Source organism: Ambystoma mexicanum, chromosome 7q (genome assembly GCF_040938575.1).
Source record: "Ambystoma mexicanum isolate Mex_15411 chromosome 7q, UKY_AmexF1_1, whole genome shotgun sequence".
NCBI lineage: Eukaryota > Metazoa > Chordata > Amphibia > Caudata > Ambystomatidae > Ambystoma > Ambystoma mexicanum.
This window is the reverse complement of record NC_090941.1, coordinates 63,871,985-63,894,370: the sequence shown is the minus strand read 5'-3', so window position 1 is coordinate 63,894,370 and position 22,386 is coordinate 63,871,985. Positions and strand designations below refer to the sequence as shown.

Sequence of the window (22,386 nt, the reverse complement as noted above, 5' to 3'; positions counted from 1 at the left end):
CGCGCTTTCTCTTACCTATAAACGTGCCTCTCCATCCAGCACGCCAGCATCAAGACCTTCGCACCTGAAAAGAAGGAGATAAAGACATCCACCATAAACAGAACAAAGACTTACAATTAACAAACCTACCTGCCTACCAGCAGATTCGGGGTCATAGCAGGCCTCGGCCCAAGGAAGGCGTACTGCACCAGTGAAGCAACTCGGGCAGCTCGCCAACAAACGTCTAGTGCCCGTGCACAAGAAACGCAGGACGGATAGCTCACCCTACAAATAACTAAGGTGAAAAAAGAACCCAGAGGGAGGTGGGAGATTCACCCATCAGAGACAGTTATCACAAATCCTCCCTTCTGTAATTGCAGATTCATTATTCAGCACTGGGCAACTACGCATCCAGGGTTCCAGATCTCAGAGTCTTGCAGACGCCCCCAGGGATATCAGGTGAGCGTAACAGATTGCAAAGCCTTTAAACCTTATCCACCTGGTCGTCATGGAGACATCTGAAAGTGACCAGTTAGCTCAGCTTTTGGGACAATTAAGCACCGAGGTGCATGCAGCCCGGCAAGAAACCAATGCCTTAAGACGAGAATTAATAGTCACGAACGACCGTAGTGATGAACTAAGAAAACAGCTACTACAAACACAGGCGGGGCAAGCTCCATTGCCCGGATTCACCCAATCCATCGCTAAACTGTCAACAGTCAACCCAGTACAAATAACGTTGCCGGAAGCAGTACCTCTGGTACCACCAGAACGATTTAATGGAGACCCCAGACGGTACGCAACATTCATGAACCAGTGCTGTCTCCATTTTCTTTGTAGACCTGGGGCTTTCCCCAATTTCCAGGCAAGGGTGGCCTTCGTGTTATCATATTTGTGTGGAAGTGCCGCAGACTGGTCGGTACCTTTAGTGAGCCGGAATGACCCATTAATGCAGGACTTCGGGGGATTTCAACAGGGCATGGAAAGGCTATTTGCTCGACACTTGCATGGACAAGCTCTTGATAACGAACTCCTGTCCCTCTGCAAAGGAAATCAAGATATGCTGGCTTATATTCCTGCCTTTAATAGACTGGTAATGGGAGGCCTGAAGAAAAAAAGAACCACGTTGTTTCTTCGGGGCCTACGAGGAGACCTGAAGGATGTCCTTGCTCAAGTGGTAGACCCACCTAAAGACTGTGCAGAGTTTATCAACTTTGTAGTGCCGTTGGACCACAGATTACAGGATCAAAGAACAGAACGTCCATCAGAAAATACTACAGAACCCATGCAGATTGGATGAGTACGACCCCCTTTAACTAAAGTTTGAAAGAGACAAGAGAAGACAGCTACAGTTATGCCTATATTGCGGTAAATCAGGTCACTTCTTCAAAGAATGCCCAGTGAAACCTCCAAGGAAGGTAGTAGGTGCTACAGAGAAAGAAGATGATGGAAAGGAATCGGAAAACTACCAGGGCCGGCAAGCGTAGAGATCTGCCTGTCGAGCGAGAAGGATGAGTCACAGACCTCACATTTCGCTCTACCAGTAATCTTGATCAATCATCAACAACCGTTGCGGATGCATGCCATAGAGGCATATATAGACAGCAGAGCAGTTGGTAATTACATAGATCGAGATCTGGCAACAGAAAGGGGACTTCCCTTATGCACAAAACCAACAACTGAAAAGGTAACTACTGTTGACGGTACAGAAATTGGTTCGGGACCAGTAACCCAATGCACAACAGCATTAACCCTTCTGTGTCAGGATGGGCATCAAGAAGCAATCACGTTTGACCTCATCAAAGCTCCTCAGTTCCGGTTGATTTTAGGGATGCCATGGTTAGTAACTCACAATCCCCACACCGACTGGCATGCAGAGAGACTGACCTTTTCCGACGAATGCACCCACGCTTGCTACCCAAAATCTATACCACAGCCAAACCTGAAATGTGTTCAAGGAATGATATGATATGATATGATATGATAGTTTATTTATATAGCGCCTATACACAGTGTGTTTCGAAGCGCTTCAAGGCAAGGGAGGGAACAAAGTAAAATACAAAGACATTCTTACAGGCCATGAACAGTAAGGATGTGAAATTAACTATCGTACTCAGCCTGACAACATTTCAGATAGTGCAAGTGCTAAGACATAGATAAGGAAGGGAAGGGGAGAGTGGGAAGGAAATGGAAACAGACAGGCGACTACCGTACTAGGCCTGATGACATTTCTGGTAGAGCCGGAGAAAAACAAAAGGTGAGGGAGGGGGGTGCAGAAAGGGAGGGAAGGGACAAAACAAGTGACTATCGTACTAGGCCTGACGACATTCCAGATAGTGCGGGAGGGGGGTAGACAAACGAGGTTGCTATCATACTAGGTCCAGGGACAATTCTGACAGAGTAAGTGCATAGAAGACAGGAAAAGGGAGAAAGGGAGAGGAGGAGAGAACAGAGTAAGCAGTCAAAAAGAGTGGAGAAGCAAGAGGGGAGAGCAAATACAATTGCAGAAATCAGTAGTAACACCTAATTTTGCAAGACAGGATACACGATGAAGATGGGAACAGCATGATTCAGGGCCACCATAAGAAAGGGTGACACACTGTGAATCAATGAAGCCCATAAAAGCCCAATCGAGTATTGGCCACAAGATGGTGATGATGAAGCCAGAATGTATCAGGTCCTGGGAAGATAGCTCAGCGGCAACATGCTCGCCTTGAAAGCAAGATGACACGAAGCAACACAGGTTCGATTTCTGTGTCCGCGCTTGGAAACCTTTGGGTATTTAAGCGTGTTATAAATATGCAACTAAGACAAACAACTACGCAACTAAAACAAACAATCAGGGATCACAGAACGAATGAACACCTTACCAACAGAATATCAGGATTATCAAGATGTTTTTCAGAAGGAACAGGCTAACACATTACCGCCACATAGGCCCTATGACTGTCAGATCACCTGATACCTGGCACACGGTTCCTTTTGGTGGCATTTATGCACTGACGGAAACCGAAAATCTCCACTTGAAGTCCTATCTGGATCAATACCTGGCTAATGGGTTTATCCGCCCAGTCAAAGTCACTGGCAGCCTCCCCCTTATTCTTCTTACCAAAGAAGGAAGTAGATTTGAGGACTTGTAGTGATTACCACGCTCTTAATCAAATCACAGTAAAAAACTGCTACCCTTGGCCCCTTATCCTGGACCAAGTCAAAAAAACCCGAATCTACACCAAACTAGACCTCAGAGGAGCATACCACCTTGTACGTGTAAAGAAAGGGGATGAATGGAAAACCGCATTCCGCATCAAGTATGGCCTGTACGAATATCAGGTAATGCCTTTCATGCTTTGCAACGCTCCTGCAGCATTCCAGTATTTCATGAATTATGTATTATGGGAATTAATCGATGTCTGTGCCCTGTTCTATATTGACGACATCCTAGTGTATTCCCCCTCTGAAAAAGATCATGTTGAACACGTTTGTTCAGTCCTTGCAAAACTTCGCCAGCACAAACTGTATGCTAAACTCGAGAAATGCTCCTTCCATGTCACCGAAGTTGAGTTCCTTGGTTTTGTTCTCTCGCCAAAGGGAGTCAAGATGGATACACACAAAGTTGATGTCATCCTTAAGTGGCCATCACCTTCTTCACTTAAAGGAATCCAAAGCATGCTCAGCTTTGCAAATTTTTATCACTGATTTATTCCAGATTTCTCACTGATAGTACACCCAATCACATTGTTACTGAGAAAAAACAACAAAATATTCCAAGGGACTGAAGAAGAGGAACAGGCCTTTCAAGAAATCAAGAAGAGATTCACCTCCGTGCCAATTTTATGACATCCTCGCCCAGACCTCCGCTATGTAGTAAACTGATGCTTCCAGCGTAGCTATGGGAGCAGTTCTCTCAAAGAGATCGAGAAACGGGCCAATTACACCCCGTGGCCTTTTGGTCACGTAAATTCTCACCACCAGAACTTAACTATGCAATTACAGGCAAAGAATTGTTAGCAATCAAATCAGCCTTCAAAGCCTGAAGGCAATATCTATTAGGTGCCAGACACACCATCACAGTAATCACAGATCACCGAAACCTTCATTACCTAAAGTCAGCAAAAGCTCAATCATCACGACAATTGAGGTGGGCTTTATTCTTCACAGAATACAATTATGTAATAACATACCAACCGGGTGTCCGGAATGGGAAGGCCGATGCCTTATCTCGTATGGGTGTTGAAGAAAAAATGAACAGTGCCCTGGACTCTGTTGCCATCATCCCAAGTGATACATTACTGGGACTCACTACCACATTGACTCTAAGTGAACTTCAAGATAAGATTCGATCCTTAATGAACCCCGAGATCCTGCAAAAATGGAATTTCCAGACTGAACATCACACAGTTTTGGATGGATTACCCTACTTCAGGGAACGACTAGATCTACAAAATAAAGATTTGCAAGAGTTGGTCATGTCTGGTTATCACGATTCCCTGATCGAAGGCCATCCTGGAATTGCTAAGACTCTAGCCAAGGTTAAGCAGAATTATTGGTGGCCAACCTAGCGTAAAGACATTGCTCCATTTGTTCTTTCCTGTGGGGTATGTGCACAAAATAAATCACAAAAGCAGAAACCAGCTGGCCTTCTACAACCACTGGATATTCCACCGGATCCCTGGCATACTCCTTCTCTTGATTTTATTACAGACTTACCTCCCTGTCAAGGATTTAATACCATCTTGGTGGTTGTGGACCTGTTCTCTAAAATGGCACATTTTATTCTGTTCAAAGGACTTCCTAACGCTACTGGTATTTCATGAACAGATTATAAAACTGCATGGTTTCCCCTCAGTCCTAATCTCAGATCGTGGAAGCCAATTTGAATCTAATTTCTGGAGAAAATGCTGTGCAATGGCACAAATCGATGTTCGCTTATCCACTAGCCATCACCCTCAAACGGATGGACAAACGGAAAGAAAAAACCAAACATTAGAACAATATCTACGTTGCATGCTGCATCAAGTGGAAGAGAGCTGGAAAGACTTTTTATGGATAGCAGAATACGCATACAACAACTCCATACACACCAGCACGGGATAAAGCCTGTTCTACTCAATATACAGAAGACACCCACGTAGCTCTGAACTAGATTCCCCCATGACCTTGGAAATGCCAGCGGTAAAGACTCTACACACAAGTATAACTCAAGCCTTCAAAAAGGTAACTGAACAATTACAGCAAGCCAAAGACAGACAGAAAATGTTTTCAGACCAACACCGGAGGAAGGCTCCCGATTACCAGACTGGGGAAAAAGTCTGGTTAGCATCAAGGCATGTGCCCATTAAAGTAACCCAGACCTTTCGCCCAAGATATCTAGGACACTATACCATCAAATCTGTGATAAATCCAGTGGCCGTCAAATTGGCCTTGCCACCGAGCATGCAAATTCATCCGGTATTCCATGTATCACTTATAAAACCTGTCCAACCCGGGACCCAAGTCATAACCCCACCAAAGCCTGTGCTAGTTGATGGAGAGCCTGAATTTGAAGTTAAGGACATCCTGTATCCAAAACGTACCAGATCTAAACTATACTATTTAGTGGATTAGAAAGGGTACGGGCCTCAAGACAGAACATGGGAACCAAGTGAACATATCCATGCACTACGTCTGATTAAGAGATTTCGCCTGAATAATCCCACCAAACCAGGACCAGACGAGAGGAATACCCTGAGAGGGGCCTTGGGAGGGAGTGCTGTCATGACCACTGTCAGGGGCCACAGGCTGTGCCACAAGCAAGCTTCCACAGTTACTCTAAGGGCCTCAAGACTTCAGCAAAAAGACTCCTGGAGCCAGCCCTGGCACATCTGGCACCAGGCTCATATACTGTAAGGAGATATTTACCAGGTTTACTTTCAATTGACTACATGGGTCTTTAAATCCAACATGGAAGCACCCACACAGCCTAGTTCTAAGAACCAAGTCATGCGTTCTAGTGTTTTGGGTGTGGCAGGCCTGGAACTACTTTCCCTGGTACTACTTTACCTGGGCTATATAAACCACAACCTGACTGCAGAACATGCTTCACGTTATTCTGCAACCAGCAGCGTGACACTCACCATGTCCAGCTCCTGGCCTTCAGCATCTTCCTGTAGTCCTGCAAGAACAAGAACAAGATTATTCTGTTTTACCTGAGAAAACACCATCCAGCACTCAGCATCTCAATGTGCAATCTGTGGAAACCGAGGGAAGAAGAAACCTCACTCTGAGTACAAGCTTAAGGACTTCCGGCGAACCGCTACCACAGCTGCTGCTCGAACATCACGACCTGCAATAACGAGAAAAGGAAAATGATATTAGAACGCGCGCGCTTCCAAAACATCGAATTCCGTCAGTCGTACCCGAATTCCATCGCGCTACGCCGCGCTTCCATCCGGAGCACCACAGCAACATCTGCAAATGAAAAAGAGACATATTCAGGTTCGCTTTCAATATTAAACAACTGCACAGTGCTGTATTTACCTTAACGGATTCTGGGGGCCTGTTTTTCATTGCACTCTCATCCACTCGCAGCACCACAGCGGCCTGTGAGGAGAAGAAGAACAAAACACAGGTTAGCTTTAAAAGACAATAAAGGCGCCGCGCTTCGCGCTTTCTCTTACCTATAAACGTGCCTCTCTATCCGGCATGCCAGCATCAAGTCCTTTGCACCTGAAAAGGAGGAGATAAAGACATTAACTAATTCCCACCATAAACAGAACAAAGAATTACAATTAACAAACCTTCCTGCCTACCAGCAGATTGGGGGTCATAGCAGGCCTGGGCCCAAGGAAGGCGTACTGCACCAGTGAAGCAACTCGGGCAGCTCGCCAACAAACGTCAAGTGCCCTTGCACAAGAAACGCAGGACGGACAGCTCACCCTACAAATAACTAAGTTGAGAAAGGAACCCAGTGGGAAGAGAATCGGTCAGAGGGAGGTGGGAGATTCACCAATTAGAGACAGTTATCACAAATCCTCCCTTCTGTAATTGCAGATTCTTTATTCAGCACTGGGCAACTACGCATCCAGGGTTCCAGATCTCAGAGCCTTCCAGATGCCCCCGGTGATATCAGGGGATATCAGGTGAGGGTAACATGTGGAGATTGCAGTGTGAATGTTATGGGTGTGTGTCTGAGTGAATGTGAGAGAAGGTGTATGGATGTTTGACTGGTGGGTGAATGGTATAAATGTGTACCAGTGAGGCGCTGGTGGCGCTGGGGTGCCACTGGAGCATTTTTGACATTTCCTTAAAGAGACATGGCAGGTTTATTGGCATTTTTGGATAAAGCCAACTTGATGAATGTCATTATGTCACTAGATAAAATAAGCACGTGTCTAAACTGGCCTACATTGGAGCCATTGCTGACATGTTTTCTTACTGTGGTATGATATTTTAATGGTAACGCTATCAGGAGTATGTTTTTATGTGGGGGCAATAGCATATGGGCATGTTTTCTAAGGATATAATTACTGGCATTATGCGCAGAGCAAACATGAGTATGTTCTTACATGGGAATAATGGTATATATTGTTGCTGTCAGCATATAAATGTATGATCACTGCCAGAGTGAAAAGTGTGTTTTTTATACTAGCATTGTTTTTTTTTATATTGGCATATACTGTGGGCAAAGGCATACAAATGCATTCGGAAATACTCTTGTGCACTGTAAATGACTTGCATCTATTGGATGTTGAGTTGTTTAGGGTGCTCGATTACAACCTCCCTGACTTTTTATCTGTAAGAACCCATCCTCTGAAACTCCTTTTTGTTGGTTCGGGCTCCTTCGATACGCTTGGTCGCTCCCGCATACTTGTGGCAAATATTTATTCCCCTTTAATTCAAAAATTCACCAGCTGCTACTGGTGGCTAGTACATTTCGGTGTCTGGGGCCAGGCACAGGCCCTTTGTTTCTATGGTAGGTGAAAGATGTACCCTGTGATAAAAAAATCATACTTACATCTTTCACCTAGTGCAGTGCGCTGGTGCCCCTGAATCAGCATGGTCATCATGGCATTGCGCATGCATGCTCATACCGGCCGGCCTATAGTGTGGTGCAGCCCGTGTTTTGTGGAGGAGCTTGGAGGGTCACTCCGCATTGGCTCGCTGGTTGCCCCAAATATTGTGACATTCCACTGGTCTCCATGTTAACTACACTAGCCTATACTTAACACACCTAGGCTTTCTTTTTAACGATTGTTTTTCCAAGTACCTAATATTTCTTCAACCTTTTTGTGCATTGACAAGCCTCACGTTGCTCAGACTGAGCAGGAACTGCTGAGGGGGAGCCACGGTCCCACTGGAAATATAGAGCACGGAGGACTAGTAGAATTTCCTTTCAAGCTGGCAATGAAGAATTATGAGGGGAACAGGTTCCTAAAGCATGGCAGACACCGATATATATAATGGGCCTTCAGAAACATCGGGAATATGACTTTAACCCGAGACATTGCAGGCAGTCGGTGGTCTGGGTCAACTCCCCAATGGTTAGCATTAAAGAGGAACTATACATTACACACTGTTTGGCACTGTTGGTCGACTTTGAGTCAGAGGGGCTTAAGGCCAGCCTAACATGCAGACTGAATTATCTCATAGCTCTGAGGAGCGGGCAGAGTGCTTTCAAAATGGGGCCGAAGGTCACCCACAGGCTGTCGAGGAGAGATCACGTTTCAGATGCTTTCCCAAACCCGAACAATGCATAAAAGGAGCCCTTCTGTTCCTAGGCCTGCCAACGCCAGTGCCTTCTGAAGTCCTCTTAAAGCAAAAGCAAACACCGAAGTCCTGCAGACAAGGCCACCTTATTCTGCCTTTTGAGAGATGAATTTAGAATAACCACATACACCCTTTCATGTCAATTCTACTTTAGGCAGCGTGTGTTAAAAAGAGATTGCTCTTGTAAAAAAATATGCACACATCAAATTAGTACCTCGCAGCATCCATGCATGTTGGCTCGATACATACTTAAACTGTTCATAGAAACCAAATGATCATTGGCAAATTCACTGCGAAAAAATCATGAAAATGTTTGGCTTAGCCAGTTTTATGCTTGCACTATGACTGCTTAGCTGGACAGTAAGCACAGTAAGGTTCCTGTCAATGTTACTAGGATGCTAGGATTCGATCCTCCATTGCTGGACCCCATCCAAAGTGACATTTAATCAGTTGGCCGTAGCTGCATTCTCACAATGTAGAATCCCAACCCTACTCTCAAATGAATCTGGGCTCTCTTTCCACTGCCATAAATGCTGCAGAGGTGTGCCGCCACCACCAGAATGACATAATATGCTGCCAACACATAGGAAGTGCCTACCAGCCCATATGAAGGCCAGCTTCCATTACCTTTATTGGATTACAGACATGGTGGTGGTAGAGACCCAGTGCTGCTAGATGCTATCTTCTGTTCTGGCGGCAATCGAGCTGGCTTGCTAGGGCTATAGTGCTCAGCCTGTGTGTTTTGGAAATCACTCGGCTTCCTACTACACCAGTGGGTCAGAACTCTATAAAAGCACCTGTGGTCTGGTGAGAAGACACACAGAAGAAATCAAGCATTCAATTTTCCTTTCGATATCCACCTCGTCCCGCCTTCTCTGGCTCACGCAGCTCCGGGTCAGTCATCCCATGTTGGCTCTTAATGTAGCCCACTCCAAAGTCATCAACCAATGGCACTCTGGGTGTATGTGCTTATTTGTAGGACTGGAAGGGCTGCATTTAACTGTTTCATCTGCAGTTCCCTATTCCTACTCTCTGAGAAAGGTGCAACATGGCACATCAGTCGATTGGGATAGGCCTCCTAAATCAAGCCCATGGGGTAGTTTTGCAAGGTCGGCCATATACTATCATCCAAAGAACTGCATTTATTAGGGTTTAGTATGACAATATATTTCAGCAAACAGTAGCATCCGGGCGCAAACAGGTCTCTGCGCCAGGATATTACTGTTTGCAGTGCTTTTCTGGGGGGGTTAGGTCCTTGCACCCTGTTAGATGGGGACACAGGGTGCGCCTATATGGAAACATCACCAAAGGCATTGCGCCAAAATGGCTGGCTCCAAAATGGCTGTGCCCAAAGATGGCGTAGCGTAGTTTTGCTTTAATAGGGACTTTAATGGGTGATCCATCCCCATCTCCGCCTATCACACCTGTTGTAAATAATAACACTCTGCTTCAATAGTGCAGCACTTAACACAGTGGACTTCTTTGTCACCCTAAGCATCGGTTTATGAATTAAAAGATCTGTTTGGCAGTTTACCACCTGTTGTTAAAGGATTCTGATGCTGCTGGTTTAACTAATGATAACAATTGTGCTTATTATTGAGAAGTTAGGCAACAGATTATTGAAGATGAAAGTCCACCTTCATCAGTCACTGGGAATCAAATGTGGCTGATTGCGGGTCACTGATGAATGCTGGACGAGGGATCAAGATACCGTAGATGGATTTTTTCAGCTTCTAGTGAGTAATTTATTAGCGGTGATTACAGCATTAGCAAAACATATTAAATCGCGCATCGTCCTATTTTCCTTGTAAGGCAGTCATTCCATTACCTTCCACTGCTTATAAAAATAAACACTTGGGACCTAATTTTTATTGGGTGTCCGTAGACTTTCAATGTTCAGGCGAAGTTGTCCCGAGTACCTCAGCACTGCACACTCAAGAGCAGGAACAGTAAACCACTGCACAGATATATTGTCCCAGTGAACATAAGGTCCTTAATCAGTAACATGTCATGCATGGATGGTATACAGAATAACTCTTACGCCAAATAATTAGACCAACTGAGGAAGTTGGCAAAAGTCTCATCCGACTGTTTTAATATCAATTGTCTAAAACAAGGAGTTACAATGGACATCAACGGACGGTCGCTCAAGCTCTCAACACATTTCATAAATAACACTTAAGTACTGAACATTCGTCATACGTGACCTCATACTACATGGCAAATAAGATAAACCTATGAGGTGTTGCGGTTGGATTAAGGGGAACATCTAAGTATACCATTATGTCTCCTCAGGATATGTCCACACTCAATGAGAAGGCTTCTCATACATAATCTTTGAAACTAGTCACAATGCTGCAAACGTGGCAGGCAACAATTCAATTTTCAAGGAGATGTTCTCGTAGAGAAAAGTAGACAATGATGGCTTACACATCACTGTCATCGCAGAAAATGGAACAGGTGAACAGGGCTTGTTCACAGTGCCTTTAACTATTGTCTTTGGTGCTAAACAACATTGAGCTGGACTTCTAGGTGCTTTAGCATTGGTCAATCTGATGTCAAGATGATCAAGTCGATGTGATCACACTTGACGTCTGCATTCATTCGGTTCGAGCTGCGAACTCCCAATGGGTTGAGACAGTGGTCAAGATGGCCAGATGTTGGCTCAGAGCAGTTTGGGGCAGCGGTCAAGTTGGTGGTGAACAGATGGCTCTGATGGGTCAAGTCGGCATTAAAAGAAAGTGAGTAAATGGCCTGCAGCATTTAAATGGATGCTCATGTCAGTTGCTCCTGCAAAGTCTATCGCATGAGCTGGCAGTGCATCAAGTCGGCATCTGGATGGCTCCAAGTGCATCAAGTGGTATGAAGTTGCATAGAGTGTCAAAAGAGGCCATGTTGGTCCTGTGGTGGCTTGAAGTGCATTCAGCACGGCTGATCCAGCTTGAAGATGACAAAACAGAATGTCAACCTGCTTCTGGATTGCTGGGTTCCTGGGAGGCCAAATCCAGGTCCCCCCAGACAAACTGAGTCCTTCAGCTCTAGACCTCAGTTCCAGGAAGTCGACTGGCACCTACAGGAGATCTCCCGTGACCTAGTCTAGGCAGAGAGGCTTGGTCCACAGATGTACCCCCTCTTTACCTGGCAATGGTGAATGGAAAGAGGTTTCCTCTGCCTTGGATGCCTTCTGCCTTCAATTCTCTGGCAGAGGCCCGTGGAATAAACTGTACTCCCAACATAGGCCCACTGAATCCTTCTATTTGTCATCAGAGTCTATAGATGAATCAAGAAGGAGGGGGTGCACGCTTCCTTATACAAGCAACATGTCACAGGGGATTGGTTGAAAGCCAGCCTGCTGTAAGGGGTTCAATCCCGGAAGGATAGCACAGCGGCAACGTGCGTGCCTTGGAAGCAAGACGACACGAAGCAACACAGGTTCGATCCCCGGGTCCGCGCTTAGAAACATCTGGCTGTTTAAGCGCGTTATAAATACGCAACTAAGAGAAAAACAATTACGCAACTACAAAACAAACAATTCCTGTAACAGCGCCTCGATGCCTGTGGGCTGTGTGAGCGCTTTAAAAATGTAAAAATAAAATAAAAATAAATCCAGGCTGTTGTAACAAGCGCCCGCTGTCAAGGCAGTCAGACAAGACAAGGATACACAGCAGTCCTGTCATAGCAAGGCCCTGCGCACAGAGCTGATACTAGTGTGATATATAATTGTGTGATCCTAGTAGAAACCATGCCACAACTTGGCATGGCTTATGTTTAAAGCTTTATGCACAGCCAGACTGACAAGGTTGAACCTGCTCTGTGCCACTTCAGAGCTGATGCTGAGGTTGCAAGGAGTCTGTCTCAGCTAAGGCACATGTGTGTACTATAATTTTTGCAAGGAGCATTCATGAAAGGGGGTCTGATTAGCGGGCCTCCCTTTCAGAAACAGAATTACTAGTATCATTTTATGCAATCAAAATCCCAAAATCTCATGCTAGCCTAACCTCAACAGATGGCATTTGGGCATAGAAGGGGTGAGTGGTTGGACACCACCTTGAAAGTAAAATGCATTTTATACACTACTGCCCAAAACATCATTGCAATTCCACAGATTTGTACGGTGTTGCTGCTCCAGCCACAACCAAGGACAATCCTTTGAGCTGTATTAGGGAACTGTTGAACTGGTGGCCACCAATGCAAATCTGACTTGCACATGCTTTACCCCTTTGCTCGATGTGGGTATCTCTGGAGGAGCCTTTGCATGCATGTGGTAACAGGTCAAGAAAATGTGGAGTTCTACCATGCATACAGGGATTCTAAATCTGCTGTCAAAGAGAGTTTTCAAAGGAATGCCCTGGCCACCGTTTGGACTACTGTTTGGGCATCGTTTGTACCACTGGACCTCTCCTATAATTTGGGAATTAGAAGAAATATCAAAAACTTAGACATCCTAAAATGAGTCCCGCTGTTGACGTTAACATCAGAGGGTCTTACTCAGGCACTCATACCCGGGAGAATGATACATTATGTGCTGTTGGTTTTCAAAATATGTGCCCCTTTTTTAACCACACTATAGTTATTACTATTTTTAAACTAAGGTATTAGCAGTGTTGTCAAGAATAGGATTAAAAACGCAGAACAGTTTATTTTTATTTTTTATAACAACTACCACAATGGGAATCACTTCTAACCAAGCAATTCTGTGGATTTCATTGTTGGATCTAGAGACACTTCAGTATTTCAATGCATAGCAGGAACAAAATGAACAATACATTCTTTTTTTATTCATGTAATCTTTTGACAAGATGTGTAGTAGATCCTAAACCGAAAAGATGAACATTTCTATCTTTTTTTCGCAGGTTTAACAGTATACAATCTTTATCTGGAAACTCCTTTGAAGGACTTTCTAAATTGGAGTTACTGATGATTCACGGGAATGAAATCCAAGCAATACCCAATGGGGTCTTCAGAGATCTTACGTCTTTACAGGTAAGAAATTTGCACGCTTAAGCCTTAACATTCACAGATCACGCATGGATGCTCACTATCACTTAATTCCCAATTCTCCTAACGAAAAGAGTTTCTAATGCACCAGCAATTACCATAGCCTGAGTTATGGGAATGGTGACGACAAACAGCCATATTGGCAAAACCAACCAGCCGGACCAAGATGAGGGTTACAAGAGATGACATTGTTTTAAATTGGCTCTGAGGGCTTTGCAAACAGGTGTGTGTTATACCTGCGTGTTCCTGCAGGGCAATATTGATTCAAAACGATCCTGCATTTTCTAATTGCCAAATGGACAATTGCCCATGTACTAATTACTATGTTAATGCACTATTTTCATATGTTACTTTTGTTTTACTGGTCTGTAATGTTGAACTCACAATAAAATATGAGTGCTTACAATATAATGGCCTTCATTACAAGTCAGGCGTTAAGGGTTTAACGGCGCCGTCGGCACCGTTAACCCTTAACGCCTGATTCACACTTAAACGCCTGCTTTTTGCAGGCATTAAAAGTCCAAGGCGCTAAGCGACCTTGGTGCTAATTACGGCACCGTAATTTACGGTGCCGTAATTAGCGCTTTCCCCATCCCCATTATGCCCTATGGGGCAAAAATGGGAATGGGGAAGGGCAAATGGTGAATGGGGAATTACCACTCCACTCACCTTGGAGTGGGGCGGTAATTCCGCCATCCACCATGGCGGAATCCGGCATGGACCATGGTGCTAATAGCACCATGGTCCACCGCCTGACTTGTAATGAGGGCCAATATGTTCAAATTAGATTTCCTCATTAACCTACTGGTGACAAATTATCTAGCATTTGCACCTGTGCCAAAAAAATTGATTTATATATTTAGCAAATGCATTTATTGTGTTTGTTTTGGAAGGATATTGCTGCTTTTAAAAATGTACAGGATAGTGTTAGGAAGTCTTTCCTTACCTGTTGCCATGCACCAGCCCCCCTGCCTATGCCAGCACATATGTGTAGGCAGGAACCGACACGCAGCGGACATGGGTGAGGCTGCTGTTGGCTTACCCACGTTGTTCTTTGTTCTACGTAAACCTTTACTGCATCTCAAAGTGCACTTGCGTGCTATACCAAGATATTTAAACTACTTTTAGAGTGCTCATGAAGGGCCTGCCGATTGAACCTTAGGCTCATTTTATTGTTTGTTTAAAAAGATATTGTTGCTTTTAAAACTATACTGGATAGTGTTAGGAAGTCTTTCCTTCCTTGCTGTCCATGCACCTTTCCCCCTTGCCTACGCCAGCACATAGGTGCAGGCAGAAGGAGACGTGTCCAGTGGGCGCGCCGACAGCGCACCAAAGGCGCGTGAAATGAAAGCGCATCTGGGTGCGTCTGGGCCAAGGAGTGGTCATGGGCCTCAAACCTATGCCAAAATGTTTACTTCCCTTTCCCACTCCCTACTGGGTGTAGGGAAACAGCGAGACTTGTTTACTCGCGAGAGGAACTCTTCCTACTAGCCCCTGCTAACGCTTGTTTACCGCCAGATTTCCTAAATGATAAGCACTTGCGGTGTGCTAATCTGACTCATCGGAAGGCTGCAGGCAAGCTGACACATGCTAAAGCCACTACACAAGTCAGGTTACGGGAAGCACTTTACGTACTCACAGGCTTTCTTATTAATGTAAGATCTGCAGGTGCACACTGGGCTGCCATTTATTCCCTTTTAGAAAAAAATGCCCCAGATTTACTTTGCCTTACAGAGGACTTGATCTCCCCTCGTTCAGAACCTGAAATTATGCAAATGTTCCAAGACGCTTATAAATTGCCGCACCTAGATAGGCACCATCCCTCTAGTGGGGGAGCCCTATCCTTAATCCACCGAGCTACAATCAATGTCACTAATGTTCCCATGGCTCATGCCTTGCGATCTTGTATTAATTAGAGTCCAGCTGCCGTCCAATACTTCAGTTCACATCCGAGTTGTATATCGGCCACCTCTCAAGGGTTAGCCAATTTTGTAAGCAATTGTCTGCAATTTACAGTAGATTTGGCTTTAACTTATTCCAATCTTATTGTTATGGGGCATTTTAATACTCACCCCAACGACCCTACTTACCTGTACGCAGTAGTAGTCTAAAAGACTCTTCTTTATCACTGCAGACTTTTCTTCCCACACATTGTGGTGGCAATATGTTTGACATCATTATCTCTGAAAAAGCTCTGACGGCTATTTTAGGATCTAAGTGATTTGCCTGCGGCTGAAAGTACCGTGGGCAAATTGTTCAAATGAGAAAGGTGCAAACTACCAAAAGTTTGCACCTTTGTCATGCGAACACACATACATTCTCACACACAACACACCCACAACACACCCATAACACAACCCCACCCACACCCTCAGCACACGCCCACCCACACCCCCAACATAAACAAACCCCACTTACCTTCATCTTCATGCTGGTTCCCTGCAGCGCCAGATCCCTTTCACTTCTGTGATAGGGAACCGGCGCTGCAGGGTCCTTTTCTTTTTTTTTTTTTTGTAACGGAAGGCTACGGGGGTGTCCCCTGCTGCCGCTGCTCAATATACCATAAAGTATAGTGAGCGGGGCGGGCGATGCGGGGGACACCCCCGCAGCCCCCATTTTTTTTTTAAATGGAAGGCTGTGTGGGTGTCCCCCACAACTCCCGCTCACTATACCATGAAGTATAGTGAGCGGGGTGATGCGGGGGACACCCCAGCAGCTCCCGTTTTTTTTTCAATGCTACCACCAAAGGTTCGAACTTTTGGTGTTTGAACCTTTGGTGGTAGCATTTAAGGTATCTTCAACCTACCCCTATTTTAGCCCTCTGCCTCTGATATGGTCAGACCATGCCCTTTTGCCATATATCATTGCCCTGCCTGCTCCATCACGTAAGGTCTCCAACTGTATACAGACTCGACGTTTCTGGAACGGGGTAAAACCCCTCCCACTTGCAGATCGTTTAGTCTCTAGTACAATATTTTCAGCAATTGGCGGCCAGGAGCCATGTAGCGCCTTACTCAATGCACATACAGACATAACAGATTTCTTTGCCCCAATCAAGACCAGGTGTAGACATCTGACACCGTCAGCTCCATGGTTCACCCCCAATCTCCGAGCCTGCAAGCAAAGATGTTGCCACCTTGAGCTTAAGTGGTGCTCTAATTATGAACCTGATTCAAGAAACGCATACAGACTGAAAGTGATTCACTACCATAAGGCAATTACAGCACCAAAATCTCTGTTTTATGCCGATCGCATCACCTCTGCAGCCTGTTATGCATTGGAACTCTTTAAAGTCGCTAAGGAACTTTCTTCTATCCGCCCACCAGAGGTTGACTCTTCCTGCCCTAAGACTCAGTGTAATGCCATTGGTGCCATTGGCCCTTACTACTCGGAGATGGTTTGTCTCCTTCGTCAGACTTTCATTAACAAGAGCCGTAGTTATGCCAATCTTGGTCAGAATGAGGGTACTCCAAGTACACTTCAAACTGAACCTTTTCAATTCAAACCAATTGACAATGTAATTGTTTTCAAGGCTTTGAGCCAGCTCAGCTCAGCATCCCTACGGATGCGGTCCCCTGCAGATTCTACAGGCCCTCCCACAGAGTGCTTTGCCTGTATTTACAGCAGCCCTTCGCTATCCATTCTCATCAGAAGTGATTCCTACCCCGCTGACACATGCTTTGGTCACTCCACTTTTGAAAAAGCCTAACCTTGATCCATCAGAGGTGGCAAACTATCATTCCACATCCCTGCTCCCATTGCTTATGAAGCTCATGGAAGTCATCATAACCCATAACTTTCAGTTTTTTGGGAAACAAATAGCTGTTTGCATTAATTTCAATCAGGTTTTCAACCTCTGATGGGTACTGAGTCTGTAACGGTTTCACTCCTGGATGACCTAGCAATGCTCCAGGACCACGGCGGCGTTGGGGTGTTGATTCTCCCTGACCTTTCTGTAGCTTTCGACACTGTGGACCACAACATTCTCCTGTACCATAATGAGCAGGCTGCAATCTCCAGCATCCCAATGGCTTGGTTTATGTATTTTCTTGCAGAGCGCATCTCTTTGCACTCTTGCCGCTCTTCACCCTCCGCTCTCTCCTGTGGAGTGCCCAATGGGTCCTGCCATTTGCCTTTGCTTTTTAACTTGTATCTTCGGGCTTTGGCTGACCTTATTTCTGAATATGGGGTCAATTTCTACACATATGCTGACGACACACAATTTGTGTTTCATCTAGACTCACCCCTTACAGAGCTGCCTCACAAACCTAGAGATTGTCTTTCAGCTATTAGAAGCTGGATGCCAGCCAACTGGCTGCCTAAAGCTAAATGGAACGAAGACTGAGGTCTTGGTAATCATTTATCAGAGAACAAAAGCCAGCTGGAGTGCTGAGTATTGGCCAGACTCTCTTGCCCTCTGCTTGACCACCAGTATCTCGGTTTAGAGTCTGGGTGTGAAACTTTTTTGTCTGGATCAAGAGAGGCACATATTTCTACAGTCTGCAATACTGGCTTTGCCAAACTTAAAGTACTTAGGACATTCCTCCCCTTCTTTCCGACAGATTGTCGGGTCAAGGTGTCACTGTGTTGATCATGGGATCGATTAACTATTGTAATGGGATTTATTTAACCAATCCGCTTTCCAAACTCAACACATGCAGGTTCTTCACAACTCTGCAGCACTACTGGCCTTAGATGCACTGAGATTCACTCCATCTGCCCCTGTGTTGAGGCAGCTGCATTGGCTGCCCATCAATGCCAAAGTGAGTTTAAGATTGTATGTATTAGTCATTGAGCTATCCATAGTACGGTGCGGCCTAGCTTCAAGCTAAATTAGAGCGCTACCAGCCAATGAGGAGTCTGCATTCAGAGTCCCAACTGCTGCTGAAAAGACCCCGCTTTCAGAAAGTTTGGATCGGGGAAAGACGTTCTTGGTCCTGGCCCTCACTCTTTGGAATGCGCTGCCCTTTGACGTACGGGTGAAGGCAGGGTACCTGCAGTTGAGAAAAACCCTAAAAACACACCTTTTCAAGTCAGCCTTGCTTTCAATCTCACCAGTGTCCCTCCTTAGCGCCTAGATGCCCTTGGGACTTAGTCTGCGCTCTGCAAATCCTTTACATTGCATCACATTACATTTCGCTCCAGTTGTGCTCCTTGTGAAATAAGGAACATAGGAAATTGATTGTGATCCACTCCAGAGGCGTAGCCAAGATTGTCCAACAAGTGGGGCCTGAAGCTCATGTAGCTGGGCCCACCGCAGTGACATTAACATCTGTGAATTCCCACACATCGCTGCTGAGTGGGCATTTACAGATTTTGGGTGGGCCTGACCTGCTCAGGCCCTACCCTCTCTACGCCTCTGATCAACTCTACATCACATAAAGGTGCACCAGGAGCAAAAATGAAGCAGACTAATTTCCAGTACTATGTATACTGTATCACAAAAAAATAAACTGATTTTGTACAACATGTACATGTATGTTCCTTATTGCATAACCAGAAAACAAAATCAGTTTGTCTGCTCGGATAGTTTGCCTTTGTTCATAAATTTATGCAATGGGGTCCTGGCTAAATTTGGAGCCAGGTCTATTTGTTCTAATTCCAATCATTGTGTCAGAAATACATTGGAAAAAAACACTTTCTTCCATTCCATAACTCTTTATGCAGTATTGCTTGTGATAAAACCTTCGAAGCAGCTCAGCAAGAGATCAATGGCTATAACAACCATTAGTGGTGTAAAGATGAGATGCTTTCTTTGGAGCATCATTCCACCCGTGAGATCTGGTTTTACCAGTGCAGTGAGTTGGGGGAGTATGGTAGCGTGCATGATGGGCCAAGATGTACCCAAGCAGCTCCATTTTGTTTGCAGACTGGATAGAATGGGTGTGATCAAGTTACTCATCTAAGTCCTAAGTGATCGTGCAATTCAGAATAATGCTTGGATTAGGGTTAAGCATAGTGGGAAATTGACTGGTCCAACCACAGTGCACACCTCGTTGGCCACATTCCGTGTTAGTTGATCTGTGTACATTTGTAAGTGAGGGTAGGATTGGATTTTATGTTCGCTGAGATGTAAGTTCTCAGTTGGTTCCAGTTCCCTGGGACTCCCTCCATTTATGCCTCCTTCCTCGAGCTGCACTATGCTCCTGCATTAAAGGTGGCCTCATGGTGAGCCCACAGTACATCACCATGGGACTCAAGTATAGTTGTGAAGGTCCCTGAAATGTGCACAAGAAGCTAAATTTCAATGCGTTGTAGGAGTGTAACTGCACAGCTAGTGTGAACCAGAGGGGTGGTACGGCACAGTTATTTATGTCTGCGTGCCGGTGCTTGTTAAATTGGGTTGCTACTGCACACAGCTGTTTGTGTCTTTACACAGATAACTAGAAGTGGGCACAATTATTCCAGATTTTTGTTATGTTTTTCTAAGCTGTATATGTAGAGCGCAAGGTTCACCAGTTTCATGGCTTTTTGGCACTGAAAGCTGTCATGGAAAAGGGAGCGATAGGGGCGTTGTTAGGGGGCAGCTGAGGGGGCTATAGCCGCGGGTCTTTTTGTTTGTAGCTCCAGATAGAAGCTCAGGGGCTACAATGAAAAGTCTAGCTAGACCCGAGTCCTGACAGTCCCGACACCAGCTTAGCCCCGGATCTGTTCCTGGCCTAGCATCACCCTGAGGGAGGGTGCGTATCAAGGGGTGCATTGCCTGCAGGTATCATTCCCTAAGGTTGGAGTAAGCCGCTGTGCTGCCTTCTGTCACACTAGCATGTGAACTACGTATGTCTTTGACTAGGGGGCTTTCCGTCTTTAACGTCATTGCTAGTGTGGCTATGTGGAAATAATGCACATGGGCATTACCCCCTTCTCTTGGCTCTGAGTGCCCTGAACGGCTAGGCTGCATAAGCAGGAAAGGTGGCAGGCACTATGGGCGCTCTTAAATAAGGGAGGGGGGTTCTACTGCGGCTCCTCTGGCAGCAATGCCCTGCACTGGGCCGCAGATAGGCCGGCCAGGAGCTCTATGGAGGGGGTCAAAGTGGTGTGAGAGGCCACATTCCGCTTGGCCTGAGGTACAGCTCTTGCATATATAATTCCATATACAATTCACACTTTTCTACTCTTATATGTGACGCAGCAGTTTGCATACTCATGAACCTTCAAAAAGTACATTTTGGGCAATTTGCACAATACATGTTTTGGTAATGTGATATGTTTGGGAATCCCAACTAAAATATTGGAACTAAAGCATGTTTAGCTACGGTAACCAAAAAAGCTGATTTATTTTAATTGTTTCTGAACGTAATTGCTTTCACTTGTATATAATGCAAGCCTCATGTATTACTTCCATTCACTATATTCACTATACCATAACATTTTCCAATTTGTGAATTCCAAATGTGGTCCAGAGTAGTCTCCTTCACTTTCCTTCGTTTGACAATGGATCTTCCAAGTGTGTTTATTTGTGTTCATGTCTCTGCACCACCGGGGGTTTCATCTTTGCAGAAGAGCTCTTTCACAACTTTTGGAGAGTGATCCAATTATTTCACATGCATGTTTGTCTACATGGAGAACACACACATTTTCAGTGAGGAGCATCTTCCATCTTATTAAATGAAAAACTCACATTGATGCCCTTAAAACTCTGTGAATGGTCTCAGAGTGGGCACACTTCTGCTGGCATGTGTCATACTCTGACCAGTCAGACATACTGTTATGGAGGTCTTTCTGAAGTCATCAAGAAGACCAACAAGCTGTGAGTGTGCGTGAACCTGAATGGGGGTTAGAGGACCTGGTGAAGGCTACGCGGATGTAAAGATACTGCACAGAATCATAGGATTTGCTGGTGCAGAGCAGAGGTCCCCTTCAGTGTCAGTATTTGCTCTGGTTATCCACTGGTTCAGGATTCTGGTTCAGCTTGCAGTGAGAGGAGTATAGGGAGACAAAGTTATGAAGCAGGTACTAGAGGTGTAGGGCATAAACACTCTTAGTAAAACATTAGGAGGGACCAGGGAAGGTTAAAAAAGTCAGTATCAAATTTTAATAATGAAAAGATTGTCAGATTTAAAACATCCAATTAAATAGATAGGTCCAAAGTACAGAAATTGTCACATCCCATGTAGAAAGCAACAATAGGGAATACGTAGCAGGCTCCAATGGCCAGCTAAAGGTAGTGTTTACTCTCTGTTTAAAGTCCAGAGATATGTCTTGCAGTGAACCAGCATGTGGCAGGACCAGAACCATATCATCCATAATGAAGGCGGGCATTTTTCATGCGAACCATGAGGATGCCACAGCAGCCGCGACAGGGAGCACAAATGTGACCCTTTAAGACAGGTCACACACAGCCCATAAGGATACAAAGGACTTTGCGCAGGCAACAGGACAGTCCACAGGAGCAGCAGCTGCAGGCAGGCATGTCGTGTTGATCCTTAAAGGAGAAATAGTTTTGGCAAGCATCAGCAAGCCACTCAGTTCCAGCCAGGCATCAGGGGGCTTGCACCTCAAGTCCAGTGAACAACACAAACAGGGAGAGGAAGAGAGACTCAGCAGGAGGATTAGGGGTACCACCGACAAAGCAGCTGCAGGAGCCTCAGAGTTGGGTCATCTCTCTGGATTCTTCCAGGCAAGGTTACAGCAATTTATCACCCTGCTGTTTCCCCGGACATACAA

At 45.2% G+C, this 22,386-nt stretch overlaps 1 protein-coding gene across 1 annotated transcript in view; it reads left to right on the top strand.

The window, feature by feature from the left end:
• MXRA5 (matrix remodeling associated 5) overlaps positions 1 to 22,386 on the top strand; it is a 311,432-nt gene that overhangs the window by 178,185 nt on the left and 110,861 nt on the right. The window contains exon 3 of the mRNA XM_069640707.1: positions 13,578 to 13,707. Coding sequence (XP_069496808.1) covers positions 13,578 to 13,707 — 130 coding nt within the window. The remainder of the gene's footprint in view (positions 1 to 13,577; positions 13,708 to 22,386) is intronic.